This window comes from Onthophagus taurus, chromosome 7 (assembly GCF_036711975.1).
Source record: "Onthophagus taurus isolate NC chromosome 7, IU_Otau_3.0, whole genome shotgun sequence".
NCBI classification, from domain to species: Eukaryota; Metazoa; Arthropoda; class Insecta; order Coleoptera; family Scarabaeidae; genus Onthophagus; species Onthophagus taurus.
The window spans coordinates 21,138,767-21,154,157 of NC_091972.1; the positions used below are offsets into that span (position 1 = coordinate 21,138,767).

At 32.3% G+C, this 15,391-nt stretch overlaps 2 protein-coding genes across 7 annotated transcripts in view; one reads left to right on the plus strand and one right to left on the minus strand.

The window, feature by feature from the left end:
• The window catches only part of LOC111424670 (nephrin-like), a 365,438-nt gene that overhangs the window by 233,762 nt on the left and 116,285 nt on the right, over positions 1 to 15,391 (minus strand). The window lies entirely within an intron of this gene.
• On the plus strand, positions 5,824 to 7,892 carry LOC139430765 (uncharacterized). Its single transcript, XM_071198041.1, has 2 exons — positions 5,824 to 6,642; positions 7,104 to 7,892. The coding sequence occupies exons 1-2, from the start codon at positions 6,244 to 6,246 to the stop codon at positions 7,785 to 7,787; spliced, it is 1,083 nt and encodes a 360-aa protein (XP_071054142.1). The 5' UTR covers positions 5,824 to 6,243; the 3' UTR covers positions 7,788 to 7,892.

The following is a 15,391-nucleotide window of genomic DNA, read 5'->3' on the forward strand; positions in this document are numbered from 1 at the left end:
ATGTTGGTTACATAAGAAAATTTCCGAGAAAAATTAGTTTAAACTTTAATTACTTCAAATTTATATAATTATTTTAAACAATTCCCTGAGTGTCAAAAACTGATTTAGTAGCTTCTTGAGGTGTGGTGGCGCGCCATCTTGTTGGAATAACTGCCGTTGGAATTGAGTTGGGTCAAAATTAGCGGGATGGAAGGAATGGCACAGTTTTTAAAAAATTTAAACATGTCTTTCCAGTTAAGGTTTGTTTTATTGGGTGTGCGCATTTTAAAGTCTACAGTAAAGTAACTAAATTTAAAGTCTACTAGTATGTTTACTAGTAACTCTACTAGTATGGGATGTAATCACAAAGTCTCCTGATTTTTCAGCATATAATACGGTGGTGAGGGAAAAAAGTAGAGTTGCCATTTAAAAAAATAACCTTTTTGAGATACGGAAAGTTGACGCACATTTCTGACCATCCTGTATAACTTTAATTAATAATTGTTGTTAAATTAAAGTGTATAATTGTTATTAAAAGACACCATTAGAAAGAGCAAGAAATTTTCGATAAGATAGATATGGTTCCAGAGTTTTCTCCTGCTCATATAAGAAAGTTATCGACCCCAACAGGGTTTAAGAATGGCTAAAACGTGTGAATTTAGCAGTTTTTGGCCAAAAATGTACGTGTGCAAGCGCGTGATCGTCGCGTGTTATGCATCACAAGAAAGAGCAGGAAATTTCCGATAAGATAGATATGGTTCTAGAGTTTTCTCCTGCTCATATAAGAAAGTTATCGACCCGAACAAGGTTTAAGAATGGCTAAAACGTGTGAATTTAGCAGTTTTTGGCCAAAAATGTACGTGTGCAAGCGCGTGATCGTCGCGTGTTATGCATCACAAGAAAGAGCAGGAAATTTCCGATAAGATAGATATAGTTCTAGAGTTTTCTCCTGCTCATATAAGAAAGTTATCGACCCGAACAAGGTTTAAGAATGGCTAAAACGTGTGAATTTAGCAGTTTTTGGCCAAAAATGTACGTGTGCAAGCGCGTGATCGCCGCGTGTTATACATCACTAGAAAGAGCAGGAAATTTCCGATAAGATAGATATGGTTCTAGAGTTTTCTCCTGCTCATATAAGAAAGTTATCGACCCGAACAAGGTTTAAGAATGGCTAAAACGTGTGAATTTAGCAGTTTTTGGCCAAAAATGTACGTGTGCAAGCGCGTGATCGTCGCGTGTTATGCATCACAAGAAAGAGCAGGAAATTTGCGATAAGATAGATATAGTTCTAGAGTTTTCTCCTGCTCATATAAGAAAGTTATCGACCCGAACAAGGTTTAAGAATGGCTAAAACGTGTGAATTTAGCAGTTTTTGGCCAAAAATGTACGTGTGCAAGCGCGTGATCGCCGCGTGTTATACATCACTAGAAAGAGCAGGAAATTTCCGATAAGATAGATATGGTTCTAGAGTTTTCTCCTGCTCATATAAGAAAGTTATCGACCCGAACAAGGTTTAAGAATGGCTAAAACGTGTGAATTTAGCAGTTTTTGGCCAAAAATGTACGTGTGCAAGCGCGTGATCGTCGCGTGTTATGCATCACAAGAAAGAGCAGGAAATTTCCGATAAGATAGATATAGTTCTAGAGTTTTCTCCTGCTCATATAAGAAAGTTATCGACCCGAACAAGGTTTAAGAATGGCTAAAACGTGTGAATTTAGCAGTTTTTGGCCAAAAATGTACGTGTGCAAGCGCGTGATCGCCGCGTGTTATACACCACTAGAAAGAGCAGAAAATTTTCAATAAGATAGATATGTTTCTATAGTTTTCTCCCTATCAAATAAGAAAGTTGTTTAGAGGAAGTGTATTTAAGCGTTTCTGCGTGTAGGGATGGACATTAAGGGTGATTTAAGCATGACGCCGATAGATATTGACCGACGAAAACCCGGATTAAGATAGCTGAAGGAGCGCCCTTTCTGACTGTGATAACAGTTTTGTAAAATTCGGTTTCATAACAATTGCACAAGGCCTTGAAGTTTGGTAATTTTAAGCTATTTTAAGTACAGCGCGGTGTTCTTTATTTTTTATTGATCTTAATATCAACTTATCGGCAAACGAAAACCCGGTTTTAGATAGAGATTCAAGCTTTCAAGTGGTGCATTTAGTTTTTCGCTATCCCTAATTATAAGGAAGATATCAGTTAAGAAAGTAGTTAGGAAATTACGGGTAAAAGTTTGTTGCTGGGAGGTTTGTTGCTATCGTCGCACGGGTTCCATCGGGAGTTTATCTTGGCCCTTCGTTGTTCTACATCTACGTAAATGGTATATTTGATGTGGTTAAGAATTCGCTTTGTCTTATGTATGCGGATGACTTAAAACTATTTATACCAGTTGTCTCCCCTCTTGACTGCATGAGGTTACAGTGTGATCTTGATAATCTTCAACTGTATTGTCTAAACAATCGTCTCACTTTAAATTGGTCTAAATATGACGCCATCTCGTTCTATAGGAAGAAGGGTACTATTTGCCACAATAAGTAATTATTTGACATACATAATAATTTGATGATATCCAAATCCTTGCAAATATTAGGTTTTGTGAAGAGATCCACAGCTTCTGTTACAAGTGTTAATCAAAATACTGTATTTCGCTTTCGTTTACAGTACTCTTAACTATTGCAGTGTCGTTTGGTGCTAGCAGTACCAAACGTACCTATCTAGAATTGAAAGAATTTTGTAAGGTACTTATATTGTAAATGCTTAATACAATACCCTAACTATGACTCTTTAAGCTTCTACATAATATATGTGATTCATCTTCACTTCTCAGTGATATTAATATACATGTTCCCCTCCGATTACTGCGATATGACTTTGACTCCGACTCCTCAAACCAATGCTTTCCAGTATAGCTATTAGTTTCTCCATGTTCATCTTTGATGGATTAATAGAGGAATTTAGATGTAAAGATGAAACTTTATTAAATGTTCAGGATCAGTGCTACATATGTTTCAACTCAACGGAAAGAATTTTTTCTTCGAATAATCAGATATCAGATCACAAGTTAATTGTGTATAAATAAATTATGTATAATTTTCACCTGATCCGGTTTTACATCGTGTTGGTCTTAATTTTTAATGTGTGCCCAATTAATTTGTGATCTGATATCTGATTATTCGAGGAAAAAATTCTTAACATTTAATAAATTTTCATCTTTACATCTAAATTCCTCTATTAATGCTTTCCCCTATGCTTTGAATGGCGAGAACTGTAAATAGAATTGATGTTGACCACTTTAGTTTTCCCCCTCTTCATTTTTATTGTTCAAACACTGTTTGCTTCATGCTATGAAGTGCCTCGACAAAAATCCTCTAAAATGCGATATAAAACATAGTGAAATGGGTCATCAAAATTTTAGAAAAAAAGTAAAGAGCAAAACTTAAATATGTCGTGGGGGTTTCTTTATGCATTTAACATCACGATTTGAAGCTGAGACATTTCTCTTTAAAATGATATAAAATATATTTGGTAAGATTGTGCAAATGTCCCGAAAAAAAATCGGGAAATATTCTTCACTTTTTAACTCAAACACACAATGTCAAAATATAAACTGAAACTTAAAAAATGGGAATCAAGACGTGATTTTAGTCTTAAAATAGTTTATTGTTGCTTGACATTTAAAGCCATAACAATTTCGACATAGAAACATTTCTGAACGTGCAAAGTTATATAGAATGTCTGTAACGTAATAAGTTATGATATAATTTTATTATTTCTGCAGTATAGAAAACCTATAAAAATAATGTGTTTACGTCTATCTTGAAAACACATATCTAGCATTGTAGCCAGAGCGCTTTAGCTCGACGGTCGGAACCCAATACATCATACTGACTCGGAGAGGAAACCGTAGGAGCGCTTCGTTGTTTGTGCTCGTGTGTGCGCGGAGAAGGACTTCTAATGCGTCCCGTCAGAAAGACTGATGACGCAGGACATAAGCGTTCTGACGGCGATGTTAATTCCCTGCTGTCATTGATACTCTCAATTCTTTACTCTGCGGACGGACATTCTGTTTTTCTTCGTGCTAATGGATTTGATTAATCAACTTTTTCCCAAAATTTGCTGTAGAAATATATAAAAGTCAAATGGACGACTGACTTCTTAGAAATATCTACATTGTGCAGCGGAAATAATTTACTAGAGTACGTATCTACGTATTATAAAGTTTGTATAGAAAAAAGAAGAGCGAAGGGTGTGTTTATTTCCTCGAGATAAAAACTGGAAGAAACTTAGTTGGGTATATAGAACGCCCGGTGTCTGTTATGTGTTCGAGTTTATATCGGCTCGAAGACGGAAGCAATTTTGTAATGTAATATAGCAAAAACGGGAACCAGAAATAATTAATTTTCCGCATGATGAACACCAGCGTTGCGAGTAATGGCAGTTTTGCAACGTTGACGTCGTTTCAAGATGTAGCCAATATAGAACAAATTTCATCCTCACCACTTTCTTCTTTGGTGTAATTTAAAAAGGGAAAAAGTTTCCTCGCTATTTATCCGTCAATTTTTGCGATACTCCAGACTACCGAAGTAATTACCGGCGCGATCCCGTCGTGTAATTGGATAAAATGCCAATTACGATGCAACGCCCGATGGAACGTTAATTAAAAATTATGATTCGCCGAGTCGAAGAAGCCCCGAGTAGCGGAAAGGCCACTCAAATCGCAATCGACAACTTTGCCCCATAAATATTCATATCCGTTATGAAATTGCGGAAGTTCTAAACCAGTCAACTTTATTAATTTAGATGCCATTAATGGCGGAAGAGGATTCCAAGAAAGAAAGGAAAAAAATTTCAAGTCCGCCCCTCGTAAATCGATTATATCGATTACTTTTCTTTATGTCAAAACAATCTTCACACGATTCCGTCCCCTGTACTGGAGATAAATCGCCCATTCGGTTACCAAGGTCGAACACGAACCTGAACCTAACGGTCAGAAAAGGCAAACCAATCAATCTTCCAATTGAAAAATGTCACTTCGCAAGTTTCTACGTCGCTTGTTCGGCACTTATATCACGTTTTACGTTTTTAACGATGGGCGGTGTGCGCAGATCGTTCGTAACGCGGGAGGGTGGAAAACGCCGTTTCCGCCTCCGGGAAACTAGATTTATCACCCGTCCTACGCGAAAGAGACATTACCGAACGATGGATTTGTTTGTGCGATTGACATTCGAACTTGTCCACGATGACACCATTTCAATTTACTGCAAAGTCAACGACTTAAATTAATACCTCAATTCTAAGTTTAAAACAATGATTGATAACTACTCTGACATTTTCATTTACATCAATATGTTTATAATCCAAAAAAAATTATTTGTAGTATGTAAACAATTCCAAATATAGTATTGAGTATTTAAACTCTCAATTTAAATCCAATCTTTCATGAAGCATCGTTGTTAGTAATATCTAGGGATTCAGTTGTATATCCATACCTTCTCCATCCCTTCCAATATCAATTAATGGATAAGCCGAGTCAGAGTAGATACGTGTGTCTGGTATATGTCTAAGTTACAGTAACAGCTTTAAAATCTGCTTGGTAATGTTTAACATTTCAGTGATTAATCTTCATATCAAATAATTCTACGTCAGTAGCACAGTGTGAGGAATCTGGTTACAGGAGAAAACTATTAGTAGCCAAAGCTCCAAGACTATTGAAAAAGCTAAATGAGTTAACGACAACCCACACTACCCACCCAATAACTTACATTACATTGAAGCCAAATGCTATGTCTATAAACGATTTAAGATATTTAAAAAATTCAGAATTATGCGTTAATTAATAGTATATTAAAATAGTATATTGTTTTATATGGAAGAGAAGCAGTGCTTTTTATGGCGTGGTCTGTCGCTTAGCGACGAACGCAGTGAGTCGCTAATGACAGATGAGCCGTTAAAATTGTGGCGTGTCCGACAGTTTGCCGGACGAACGAAGTGAGTCCGGCAATGACGGACCAGCTACAAACGAATCTGCTTCTCTTCCGAATAAAACATAGTATTTTTTCTTCAAACGTTGCAAATAATTGCAATATAAATTTTAATAAATTTAATAAAATGACAATTAACTTATTATGTATTAATGAGAAATCGAAGGACGTCATGACAAAATAACGTTAGCAACGACGACGTAAATTTGACAACCAATAAAAAAAAGTAAACAGTTTTGCGCGAATTTTAACTTTTAACTGTTAGTTAAATTTATTTTGTACAAAATGTCGTCCGAAATTAACGATATCGCGAAGAAGGTAATAGAAAATAGTTTATTACCTTCGAAATCTATTAAAATATATAATGGTGCGTACAATAAATTTCTTACATGGTGTAATAAAAAAAATATAAAAGACTATTCGGAAAATACATTACTAGTGTATTTTTACGAATTAGTAACCGAATCTAAATGGAAATGTTCCACTTTATGGTCTCAATACTCCATGTTAAGAACAGTATTGAACATTAACTACAATGTTGACATATCGAAATATATGAAACTACGAGCATTTTTGAAAAAACAGAATGAGGGCTATAGACCCAAGAAATCAAAAGTATTTACAAAAGAACAATTTGACAAGTTTTTGGATGAAGCTCCAAATGACAAATATTTAGGACTTAAGGTAACTTATAATCCGTTCACAAAATTCCCGAGATGTCAAAATGACTTTAGGTTGGTTAAATACATAAATCACTACTTTAATTTTAATAAATTATTAAAAAAAAAAAGAAATTAAATTTATATTAATACATCCTGCGCGGGAAGCGACTAAAGTCGTTTTGCGCGAATTTCATATGTTGAGCGGGAAGCGACTAAACTCGTTTTTTATGGATTATGGATAGACGATAACATTTTGGCGGCAAAATGCCCGCGCAAGATGTGTTAATAAAATTTAATTCAATAATAATTTAATTTTATTCATTAGGTTTTTTTTTTTTTTTTATTAATAATTTATTAAAATTAAACTAGTGATTTATTTAAAACAACCTAAAGTCATTGTCAAAATATCGGGAGTTTTGTTAACGGTTTATAGATTATAGGTGAAATACACCGAAATGGAAGATTTAAATGTGTTATTTTCAGGTTGTTTTAATAATTGGAATATCGGGGGCATGTAGATGCGATGAGTTAGTAAATTTAACACTAAATGACGTAGAAAGTTTAGGATCCGTCATTCGTGTAACTATTCCTGATAGTAAAACTAACAAATCAAGGTCATTTACAATAATTGGAGACAAGTATATAAACCTATATCAAAAGTATGTAGCATTGAGACCTCAGGACTTTGAAAGTAGAAGATTTTTTTTAAAATATCTTAATGGAAAGTGTTGTCGAATGGTTATGGGAATTCATGTGATTGGTAAAATCCCTCTAAAAGTGGCCACATACTTAAATTTACCACAACCAAACGAATATACTGGACATTCATTACGAAGAACGTCAGCCACTTTACTTGTAGATGGAGGAGGCGATCTTACCTGTTTAAAAAGACTTGGTGGATGGAAATCCGGCACAGTGGCTGAAGGCTACATAGAAGAGTCGATGTTCAATCAAAATGAAAATGCAAGAAAAATTTTATCAAGCCATAACGTAGACGTTAACATAAATAATGATTCAATTCATGATAATACAGTAATTTTTAATGACAGTGAAAACATCTCCAGAGAAGTTTCCACCAAAAAAGGAGTAGTTCCCTCAGAAGAAGTAAACTTTTGTGGAGCTGTTTTCAAGAAATGCACAGTTAATATTAATATTTATAAAAAATAAAAATATTAAATTAACTTTTTTGCACTATCATGACACTATATGTTTAAAGAATTATTCAAAAAATCAATTGTCACTTAATGGTTTATTTCTTCATAAAAAGTTTAAAATGTGTCATTTTTTTTGTGTTTATTAAAATTTAAAATATAAGAGATAATTATTTGTTTTGTTCTTTAATTTATTTAGTTTTTTTATGTGATATTAATTTGAGATGAAAATAAGAAAGCAAACAATTAAAAGGTTAGTTTCATTTTTTATTAATTTTTAAAATCTTTACTTAGCGTCCGTGAAGCAAAAAAATATCTTTTCCAATACGGCGCTAAAGTGACATGTGCTTCAGCGCTATGGCGTTTTTTAACGAATGAGTGCTTTAAGCCCTATGAAACGTGTTTTTTATGCTATTTTTTGTAATTCGCGTTTTTATACTTTTTTTTAACAAAAATAAACTAAATTTTGGCAATGTAGGGAAATAGGTATGTAGCAGTTGGTAACACCGGAACACTTGAAAATAGAAACTTTGAATTGACAATTAGAAACTGTCTAAACACAAAACATATTCACCTGAAAAAAATGTTTGATGTACACCTCCCAAAATAAGAGAAATTGCCCAGAGTCAATGTCCTCATCATTGTGGACTTTGTATTCGATGCTAAGAACGTGTTTAAACATCCATAGACAAAAATTGTCACATTGACAACTAGACAAATTAATGACCCAATGTCACCAACTTGAACTGGTTCCATAAAATGTTACTAAAATCTCATTACAGCATCGGATGCTGTAAGGAGTCTCATTACAGCACCCGTTTGAGTACTGTTATGGCTTCCATTACCGTAGCGAATTACAAAAAATATATTACAAATTGATACAATTTAAAAAATCACAAAGGGATTATTTTTAAAGATAGAAAAACGATTCCGATGTCGTATTAAAGCCAAATTCTTCTATTTTAAGAAGTAATAAAGAAATTAATATATTTATCATAAACAATTTTGGGATATTTAAAAAGTCCAGAACTATGCCTTAATTGAAGCATTTTAAAAACCGAAAAAATTCAAAAAATCACTGAAAGATTATTTTTGAAGATAGGAAAACAATTTTGATGTTGTATTGAAGCCAAATTCTTCTTCTTTAAGAAGTAATAAAGAAATTAATATATTTATTATAAACAATTTTGAGATATTTAAAACAATTCTGAACTCTGCTTTAATTGAGATATGTTGAAAATCGATAAAATTAAAAAAATAATTGAGGGATTATTTTCGATGATAGGATAACGATTTTCATGTTGCATTAAAGCCAAATTCTTCTTCTTTACGTAGTTATAAAGTAGTTAATATATTTATTATAAAAATTGTTGAGATATTTAAAGAATCCTGAACTGTGCTTTAATAGAGGTATGTTAAAAATCGATAAAATTGAAAAAATCACTGAGGGATTACTTTTGAAGATAGGAAAACGATTTTGATATCGTATTGAAGTCAAGTTCTTCTTCTTTAAGAAGTAATAAAGAAATTAATATATTTATCATAAGCAATCTTGAGATATTTAAACTTTGCTTTAATTGAAGTATGTTAAAAATCGATAAAATTCAAAAAATCACTGAGGGATTATTTTCGAAGATAGGATAACAATTTTGATGATGCATTAAAGCCAAATTCCTCTTCTTTATGTAGTTATAAAGAAGTTAATATATTTACCTATCATAAACAATTTTGAAATATTTAAAAAATTCAGAACTATGCTTTAATTGAGGTATGTATGTGAAAAATCGATAAAATTCAAAAAATCCCTGGAGATTACCTTTGAAGATACGAAAACGATTTTGATGACGTATTAAAGCGAAATTCTTCTTCTTAAAGAAGTAATAAAGAAATTAATAAATTTATTATAAACAATTTTGAGCTATTTAAAAAATTCAGAACTATGCTTTAATTGAGGTATGTTTAAAACCGATAAAATTAAAAAAATCATTGAGGGATTATTTGAAGATAGAAAAACGAGTTTGATGTATTGAAGCCAAATTCTTCTTCTTTAAGAAGTAATAAAGAAAGTAATAAATTTATTATAAACAATTTTGAGATATTTAAAACAATTCTGAACTCTGTTTTAATTGAGATATGTTGAAAATCGGTAAAATTCAAAAAATCGCTGAGGGATTATTTTTGAAGTTAGGAAACCGATTTTGATGTCGGATTGAAGCCAAATCCTTCTTCTTAAAGAATGAATAAAGAAATTAATATATTTGTTATAAACAACTTTGAGATATTTAAAACAATTCTGAACTCTGCTTTAATGAAGATATGGTGAAAATCGATAAAATTCAAAAAATCGCTGAGGGATTATTTTCGAAGATAGGATAACGATTTTGATATTGCATTAAAGCCAAATTCTGCTTCTTTTTGTAGTTATAAAGTAGTTAATATATTTATTATAAATTATTTTGAGATATTTAAAGAATCCTGAACTGTACTTTAATAGAGGTATGTTAAAAATCGATAAAATGGATAAAATCACTGAGGGATTAGTTTTGAAGATAGGAAAACGATTTTGACGTCGTATTGAAGCTAAGTTCTTCTATATTTAACATAAACAATTTTGAGATATTTAAAACAATTCAGAACTGCATTAATTATGAATCCGCAAAAAAAAGATAAAATTTAAAAAAATGCACATAGGTTATTTATGATTGTAAATCTTTCCTCGTATTGTATTGAAGCCAAATTCTTTTTCTTTAGGAAGTCATAAAGAAATAAATTTATTAGGTACAATGTTACGATATAGTAATGTGATTAAATAACAGTAGAGTTAAATAAAAATCATTATTTAGATTATTAAAATATATGTAGTGGAATTATTTGATGTTAACACTTTGGACGTAATGACATACATTAACAGATAACAGTATTTTATTAATAATTAGTATTAATATTACAATTTAATTAAATATAAACTTGAATTAATAAATTGAATAATTTACTTGTTGTAGCCAAATTTCACGTAATTAAATTGAATATAATATATTTAATAGTAAACAGTATATACATCAATGATAATCGCTGTTCATCGAAGAATTAATAATAAATATTATTGTGCTTTGCCCGAACACTTTAGGCGATCTTTTTAAATAAAAAGCCGAATATTGTTCGATGAAAACACTAGTAGAATATTTACGCCTTCATACGGACTTGTAGTAGCATGTAACGCCGTGAAAGCTATACTAATTACTTTATACATATTTAAAGAGGACGTAAACGCGGCGGTAATTAGTCCCACTTATAAACGTATGCCGCCTGAGGACGAAGCCGTGCCATAATGCAGGTTTTAAACTCAAGCTTAATTGAAAAATAAAACAGACCCGGACGGTCGGTCGCCCTCTTTGTTGCGGCTTCGCGCGGAAACGTGAATCAGATCTCCGCGAACGTAATTAATTTAGCAAACACGGCCGACAACGTCTGTTCATTACCGAATGTTCCGTATGTATTATTCATGAAGCTGTCCTGCAAAAACTATTCATCTTCAGACAAGAGTTTTGGATTTGCGCCTAGGTTTCTGCATCCGGCGTAAGCGCTTATTACATTTTTTAAGTGTTTTTATCTTTGACGTTGTTCGCTCCGGACCACTGAATCCTCTAATTCGTTTTTTACCTACACAAACGTTTTAAAATGTCTTGTATGCGATGCAGGTAAATTTTACGTCACACCACTTTTAGAATTTCGTTGCACAAATGCAAAGTTCCCTAGAAATTTTAATGAGCTTAAATGTTGGATTATGTAAAGTATGTTTACAAAGTTTAATCCAGCTTCATAAACCTGTATTTCTTGATTTGATTAGCATCATATCATGATAATCGTTAATGAGAAACTTAATCGTGTTTGTTATTTACATAAATTAAAATCACATTAAAAAGTAACCGTTCACAAACTATTACGTTGGCTTCATAATATAAAAGAATCTGATCAAATAAGAATACACAAAAAGCGTTCTAAGAATTCCAAACGCTGTCACTTTGTGCCGTATAAAATATGCACTCACTCTAGTAGTAAAAGGCATGTATAATGGTATTAAAACGTAAAAGGTTAAAATTGTCTTTGATCTTTCGTTTTTAAGTTCAAACATGCTGGTATCGTTCTAATATTAAGAGTAGCAAGCCGAAGCTATTGTTGCTTTTAACCATAATAATGTTAAAAGTGTCGACCATAGGAAAATCAGAAATATTACATTTATATCGTTCGTTTTGTTCGTGAAAAAGATCGATTATATTTTCCATGACTTTTCTTAAAAATGATTGTAAAGGAATTGTTATCTTTATAAAAGTCATAGAAGTTCTTATTAAGTTTACAAATTGTTATTTAGTTAGAATAGATATAGATCTTTAAGTACTGTTTTTTTTTTTTCGTGAAAGAGTACATGCTTTTTTTTGTAAATGGTGAGTAATTCATTAATATACAGGATGTTTAGAAATTGGCGGATAATCTACACGTAGCGACATTCTTCGTTCGATTCTAAAGCGAAAATCTTAATTGTAAAATGTTGTACCATGCTTCATACGTCTACAGGAGGTTCTAAAAGGTCGGATAATTTGTTCGACCAAAAAAAATTTTGAAAACTAGTTTTTTTGTTAAAGTTATTTTCTTTAGCTTTCACATTTTTTCATTATCATATCTTCATGAAAAACACATTTGGCAACATAGTAGTACAACATTTTAACATTAAGATTTTCAATTCAGAGTCTGTCGTAGAACGTCGCTACGTGTAGATTATCCGCCAATTTCTGAACAGCCTGTATACCAAAAGTTCGATTTTCCATGATTTTTTAAAGATGGTTGTAGACAACTTTAGAAAATCATAAAAATTAGGTAAATTCAAAAATTAATATTTCAAGAACAAATAGAGATTTTCAAGTACTGTTTTATTCATGAGAAAGTTCATACTTTCTTTTATAAATGGTGAGTAACTCATCAAGAAATACAAAAAGTTCGACTTACCATGATTTTTAAAAATGATGGTTGAAAATTATTAATTTTAGAAAATCATAGAAATTTTGATTAGGTCCAAGAATTATTTTCTCAAGAACGAATAGAGATTTTCAAATATGGTTATTTTCAAGAGGAAGTCATACTTTGCTCTATAAATGGCGAGTAACTCATGAAGATATACAAAGTGTTCGATTTTCCATGATTTTTTAAACACGGTTGTAGAAAACTTTAGAAAATCATAAAAATTCTGGGTAAGTTCAATAATTAATATTTCAAGAACAAATAGAGATATTCAAGTACTATTTCGTTCATGAGAAAGTTCACATTCTCTTCTATAAATGGTGAGTAACTCATCAAGAAAGACCAAGAGCTCGATTTTCCATGATTTCTAAAACTGATTGTACAAAATTGTTAATTGTAGAAAATCATAGAAATTCTAATTAACCTTTTCAAGTTCAAAAATTAATATTTCTAGAACAAATAGAGATTTTCAAGTACTGTTTTGTTTATGAGAAAGTTCATACTTTCTTCTACAAATAAGTAACTTATCAAGAAATACAAAGAGTTCGACTTTCCAAGATTTTTTAAAAATGATGGTTGAAAATTATTAATTAAGAAATGCTGATTAGGTTCAAGAATTATTATCTCAAGAATGAATAGAAATTTTCAAATACGATTTGTTTTCAGGAGGAAGTTCCCACTTTGTTCTATAAATGGTGATTAACTCATCACGATATACGAAGTGTTCGACTTTCCATGATTTTGTAAAAATAATTGTAGAAAATCATAAACATAAATTTAATTACAAATTTAAAATTAAATTTGGCTTAAATTTACAAATAATTATCTCAAGAACGAGTAGAGATTTTCAAGTACAATTTAGTTCATGAGAAAGTTCCTCTATAATTCGTTATATTCATTAAGATATATCGATAATTTGATTTTTCCGATTTTTTTAAAAATGATTGTAAAAATTTATCTTCATAAGGTCATAAAAATTGTGATTACCTTCAAAAAAAGTTCTCATTAGATTCAAGAATATATATCTCAATCATTTTTAATTTTTAATTGCGCGAATTAGCACAGTTGCAGGTATTCCGAAACTATAAGTTAATAGTTCTGGCCAAATTCGTAGAATTGCTTGGAATAGAGCTGAGACACTATTCTGTAATCGTCTCGATTAAAATTGGGGTCGACCTAAACCCGGGTATTAGTACGGGCCGCGAAAAACTAATTAGAATGTGCTTCTGAATTGAAAATTTTCGAGGAATGTTTCCATTAACGCGATTAAGATGATGTCACGGATATTACGGTGGTAATTAATGCCGAAGTTGGGACGGCCGGAGAGGTGTAAGTGCTGTTTGTTGAAGTTGCGAAGTTGAAGTTTCCCTAATCCGACCTAATTCTCAATTTAGATTCAGGACGCATACCCACCTTAGAGGAAATTGTCAAGTTTCCTGAGCTTTGACTTGTCCGGACACTAAACACTATCATGCAAAACGTCCGGAATTTCTATCACTTTTAGTATCATACTTTAAAAAAAAACGATTATAAATTAAGTTGAGGTTGAAAGAAATTTTCTTCTATTCAAATAATATTGTAGAGAGTAGATAGTAATGTTAGTTGGATCGTTAATAAAGTGGAAGTTGAGGTCGTATAAAACCAGTTTCTTGAGAAATTAAATTTTGAAATAAGTAAATTCATCCTCCATTTAAAGAGGACAATTTAATTCCCGCACCTCGGAGGGTTTAACGAAATACGGAACCCATAGCCCAAAAGTAGTCGGGCTGCATTGTGAACCGGAAGCGGTTTCCGTAGAACAGGCACTATCCTGCGGTAGGATATAAATTGCTTCCTTAAGCTGTCCCAACGGCGACACTGAATTTATCTTTGTTGCTGTAGTTAATTATTAAGAAAGTGGACGAGTTAACAAGACAAATGTTCTTCTACCCGTTTTAATGCATTAAGCGATACGGCATGGCGTAAAAATCGTCTTTGTAAAAATTTCGTAATAATGAATTTTCCGTAAAAATAACTCGACCATTATTCGGATATAACCTACATTTTTGAGGCTGCGGAAATATAAACTTCCTTATTAGAACCTTGCTCGACAAGGAAATGTTACAACACGACATTTAGTTCTCTGGTTCATGACGAGGGGAGGTTTCTTGTTATGAGATTTTATAGTCGACTTGGGAGCAATTGTATTACTGCGAGCAAGTTTAATTGTATACCCAGTCATTTCATCGTTTATTATACTAACATTCGTCTGTATTCAAAATTCAAATTGCCTATTTCACCTGGGCCAATGGAAATTGAGTAGAACCACTTCGGCACATTTTCCTCGACCCCGTTCTTTTTAAATACGGCTTAGTTATGAATTCTCGACTGCGGACAATTGATGATGAAAGTTGAGATGATTCGGTATTCAGATCGCGAACGCACCGCGGAAACCGAATAAAATATCCGGGGTGGTTGTCATGGAACCAATCAGCGAAACTCATAATTCATTTAAGAACACATCGTGGTGGCGTCCTCATAAAAATGCTAATTCAAATCAGACTATGCCTACATAATGTATGGGAAACAGATTCGGATACGTGCCAAGAGGACTCGGTGACGACGAGG

Coding starts and splice junctions, on each gene's coding strand:
- LOC139430765 (XM_071198041.1), top strand. CDS start 6,244: ATGTCGTCCGAAATTAACGATATCGCGAAGAAGGTAATAGAAAATAGT. Junction 6,643..7,103: donor ACAAATATTTAGGACTTAAG/GTAACTTATAAT, acceptor TGTTATTTTCAG/GTTGTTTTAATAATTGGAAT.